Source organism: Camellia sinensis, chromosome 7 (assembly GCF_055761805.1).
Source record: "Camellia sinensis isolate YWXY chromosome 7, ASM5576180v1, whole genome shotgun sequence".
Lineage (NCBI taxonomy): Eukaryota > Viridiplantae > Streptophyta > Magnoliopsida > Ericales > Theaceae > Camellia > Camellia sinensis.
Genome location: NC_138967.1, coordinates 183,391,180 through 183,395,801, shown reverse-complemented (window position 1 = coordinate 183,395,801; position 4,622 = coordinate 183,391,180). Strand labels below are relative to the sequence as shown.

The 4,622-nt window shown below is 36.9% G+C and overlaps 1 protein-coding gene across 1 annotated transcript; it reads left to right on the top strand.

Moving 5' to 3' along the window:
• Positions 1-350: 350 nt before the first annotated feature.
• LOC114293457 (uncharacterized) lies at positions 351-3,061 on the top strand. Its single transcript, XM_028237530.2, has 2 exons — positions 351-1,291; positions 2,121-3,061. The coding sequence occupies exons 1-2, from the start codon at positions 646-648 to the stop codon at positions 2,753-2,755; spliced, it is 1,281 nt and encodes a 426-aa protein (XP_028093331.2). The 5' UTR covers positions 351-645; the 3' UTR covers positions 2,756-3,061.
• The last annotated feature ends 1,561 nt before the right edge of the window (positions 3,062-4,622 follow it).

Below are 4,622 nucleotides of genomic sequence, written 5' to 3'. Positions count from 1 at the left end.
GGCTAGTCTAGATGAGTAGATCTTTGCTGATTCATTAAAAAAAATCTTTTAGTTTGAGTAGCAGTGATTGGTAGCTCTCTACTGAGTTGGCAACTTGGCAGCTTCCAAAAAAAAAAATTAAGCCAAAATATCACATTAAGGTAGAATCCATACAATTGCCACGTCATTAGAGCACCTCTAGAGCAACTCTAGAGCCAAACATTTTTCTTAGTTTGAGAGACATGTGATTTCTTTGAAAGAAGATTTCAATTCTCAAATTGGGTGACTAGTAGGTGTCAGTCAATGAATTCCAATTCAATTTGTCTCTTTCTGGGTTGTTTGTTTTTTACTCTCAGTTACTGTCATTTATCAGATTGGCTGTCATGTTCGCCCAATAGCCAAAGATTCTCATTTTTCTTGAATTTCTCTTTCTTTTCCTTCGCAACTGACTCCCCTATTTTAAGAAAAAAAAGCTCCAAAACAGCTTCATTTATTAGTCCTTGGATGGCTTTCAAAATGGTTTGCTTCCAATGATTTGGTGTTTCAATGGTTGGTTTCTGAAAATGGAAATCAAAATGCAAAGAAAGGAAAATGGTTATGGAAAGTGAAGTGCTTTTCAAGGAAGTAGTGAACCAAAAAACGAAGCCAGGGAGAGAGTGAGAAAATATGCCAACAGTTTGGTTTTCTTTGAAGAGATCTTTGCACTGCAAATCAAAGCCATCAGATGTTCATGATCCAAAGGCTAAGAGACACTTGAGCACAATCTTGACTAGAAAAGGAGGGAGGTCAGGGTGTTCAAGGTCTATAGCAAATCTCAAAGATGTGATTCATGGAAGCAAGAGGCAAATTGAGAAGCCCCCAAGTTGTAGTCCAAGATCCATAGGGAGCCATGAATTCCTCAACCCAATAACCCATGAAGTGATTTTGAGTAGCTCAAGTTGTGAGCTCAAAATCACTGGTTTTGGTGGTTTCCAAGAACAACTTGGTGGCGGTGGCAGCGGCGGCGGCTCAACATATGTGGGTACATTAAGGCCTGGTACACCTGGTCCTGGAGGTCACAACTCTACAATGCACTATCATAACAGCCCTTCATTTAGGACCTCAACAACTCAAAGAAAGAGTAGTGCTGCTTTTGGGTCAGATAGAGAAGGCTCTGGTGGTGGTAGTGGTGGTGGTATTGGTGGTCTGTCAAACCCTAGGGCTTTTCTTGAGACAGATGTTAATGGGTCTTCAACAGTGACATGCTACAAATGTGGAGAGCAGTTTGGGAAGTGGGAAGCTCTTGAAGGGCATCATCTTTCTAAGCATGCTGGTAAGAACCCTGTTTCAATTTTTTTTTTTTTTTTTTTTTAATTTGTGTGAGGCTACCCTGTGCCTCCAAGGCATTTGGATCGTCTCGTTGTTTTTTAATTTTTTAGCAGCACTTCCCTCCAAATACAAGAATGACTGTGTGAATACATAGCCCCTTACAAGATTTTCACTTTTATATTATTTGTGATTCCCTTGCAGTCTCCTCATCAGATTTTCCAAATTTTGTAGTAATTTGTTGTGGGTGTATCTCAAATTTTATCTGAATGATGCTTATTATCTGCACGACGATTGGTCCGACCCAGTATTTCATATTTGGGTCTATTTTGACCCGAGTTGTTACCTTTTCAGATCCTTGTATTTAAGAAGTTATTTCCCGAGTTCCAGGATTTATGATCTTGAAAGCTTACTAGACCATAGGTCTGACCCCAGTATTTGTATTTGTGTCTATTTTGACTCAGTTTGTTACTTTTTCAGATCCTTGTATTTCAGGGGTTATTTCAGGGTTCTAGACTTCTGGGGACTAGGGTTTATTGTGTAGATCATTCATAGTAAATTCGCTTGTGAACATAGACTTGTACCCAAATAAGTAAACTTTGCTTGCTTGTGTGTTTGTCCTGTTTCATCTTTTTTTCGCCTTCGGTGTGACACAATTTTAAAGAACCCCCACTTCCATTTGTTGTAGAACAAATAGTTCCAATCTCAAGATTCTTGATTGTTTCTTTACCAAGTAAAACCTTTGGTTTATTGAAATCTTTTAGATTCATTTATTATTCATCCCTTAAAACTTTATTGGTATTTCATTAGCTGAAATTATGATCTCCATTGGACAGTCACTGAACTTGTGGAGGGTGATTCTTCAAGAAAAATCGTTGAAATAATTTGCCGGACAAGCTGGCTGAAATCCGAGAACCAATGTAGTCGAATTGAGCGAGTTTTAAAAGTCCACAACACGCAAAAAACCCTTTCCCGATTTGAAGAGTATCGTGAAATGGTCAAGATGAAAGCCAGCAAACTCCCCAAAAAGCACCCTCGTTGCATAGCTGATGGGAATGAGCTTTTGAGGTTCCATGGCACAACCGTAGCTTGCTCTCTCGGCATGAATGGATCCTGCAGCCTCTGCACATCAGAAAAATGTAATGTTTGTCGAATTATAAGACATGGGTTCACCACAAAGATAGAAAACAAGGATGGAATAGGTGTTTTCACGACTTCCACGAGTGGGAGAGCTTTTGAATCTATAGAAATCGGAGAAAAAAATGATCATTCTTTAAGGAAGGCTTTGATTGTTTGCCGAGTTATTGCAGGAAGGGTTCATAAACCATTGGAGAACATTCAAGAAATGGTGGGCCAGACAGGGTTTCACGCGTTGGCTGGGAAAATGGGACTTTATTCGAATATTGAGGAGCTTTATTTGCTTAATCCTAAAGCTCTCCTTCCTTGCTTTGTGGTAATCTGCAAACCTTAAAGAACAGAAGAACTAATGCTTGAAGAGAAGAACTAATGCTTGAGGTTCTATTATGAAGGTTGTGTGAATCATTTTTTTGTTCATGGCATTGGTTTGTTTTCGTTTATTCACTTGCCAATAGATCAATATCCGTGCTTCTTCACGTTTGTGGCATATGTATCTTCCTTGTTTATCACTTATGTATGTTGATGCAAGTATTTGTAGAGAATCTGTAAATTCCTTTATGTTTGGAGGATTTGTATATTGTATTGATCATGGTTGGAGCAAGAATGTTTTAGCTGCAATGATGAATTCCGAATTTGAGAATGTTGGGAAAATCATTTAGAATTGAAATATTGCAACTAAATTGAGAATAGTTGGCTAAATTTAAAGAACCACTTCTACTATGGGAAGACTAAGAAAGAAAGAAATGTTCTGATTCACAGTTTCTGAGAAACAAACTAGAAATGTTTTAAATTTGGCAGTGTTTTCTGAAAAAAACAAACAAACAAACAAAGAAAACAAAGAGAAGAAAACATAACCAAATAATTTCTGAGATAATTGCATTTTTTGGAGCATATTTGTGCATTTTAGGATGCATTACCACAGTTCTAAACATCACCCGTTATGTATTGGAAATTTTAATTTTTGATTCCTTTAGTCATCAATATATTGGCTCATATTGTCTGATATTGACCAAAAAATACCTGTATTGCTTATACGGATACTTTTCTTGATATTGTTATTTAAAACTAAAACCATGGTTAGTACACAACTAATGGACATGAATCCACTAACGTCATTGAGTGTGAAAAGGGCTTGTGGTCCTAGACTCCCAGTTGGATGGATGGTTATGTTTCAGAAAAAAGGTCAATTCTAATCCAAAACTAGAGGGCAAGAATGTACCTAGGATTACTCGTCTTGTGCTGTCTGTCCTCGGACAATAATTTTTTTGTTTCTCCTATCTTTGTTTGGGATTTCTGCTGTAAATAGGACTCTCTCTACTCTTTAATGGTCAGGTTTGATTTTCCTCTTGAGCTTCCTCTTGGTATAGGTCCAGCTAACATTTAACATAAGGTTAGGAAGGCAAGAATTCTCTGTTCCCAAAATATCTCTGTTTTTCTGTCTCGATACATTTTCAGCAATAAGATAATGCCAAGATTTTCTGTGATGTAATGAACACATAAACCAAACACATAATAGAACACAAAAAACACATGAATGAATGGGATTTTACAGAAATTTATTGGTGGGATTCACTTCTAAAAATTCTTATCCATCCAAATACATTCTATGTCCAGTTCTGTGAAGAATTTTTGTGTTCTTAGACTTACTCTTTTTGAGACAGAATATTATTGGCCAATTAGGGAGCCTATCTTTTTTAAGCAAGGAAGTTCTACTATACTTTTGGTGCATGACACGTCAACAAAAAATTATAATCAAACGGCCAAAAAAACATAGCAGAGGATCTTGATTAATCTTTTTCTGTCTAGGGTTTGAAAATAGTAACTTCTATATAGGCCCTTTTAGAGGGGTACTATTGACCACATCCACCTGGGTATGGGTAAATCATTTCATTACTGCAATATCTTGCTAGCTTTTAAAGCCTTATCTGATAAATACCTCATAACTCTTTTGAATCCAGAAAATTTAATAGAATAGAATTTGTTGCTCTTAAATGTTTGGATGAAAGTGGTTGGTGAGCAGATGAACACATTGCAAAGATATTTAGTGCAGTTGGCATTGAGTAGTACCGCTGATTTAGACCCTCCATCTGGTAAAGCTGTCCCTTACTTGGCTGACTGTTAACACATCATGAACTTTAGTCCTAAATATGCTATGATAAATGTTAGTATATTATTATATGTTAGTGTTTAGCTTTAATAAT

What these genes read in the sequence shown, in the direction of transcription:
- LOC114293457 (XM_028237530.2), top strand. Translation starts at nt 646, where the DNA reads ATGCCAACAGTTTGGTTTTCTTTGAAGAGATCTTTGCACTGCAAATCA. An exon ending in TCATCTTTCTAAGCATGCTG is followed by an intron (nt 1,292 to 2,120) that starts GTAAGAACCCTG and finishes TCCATTGGACAG; the next exon opens with TCACTGAACTTGTGGAGGGT.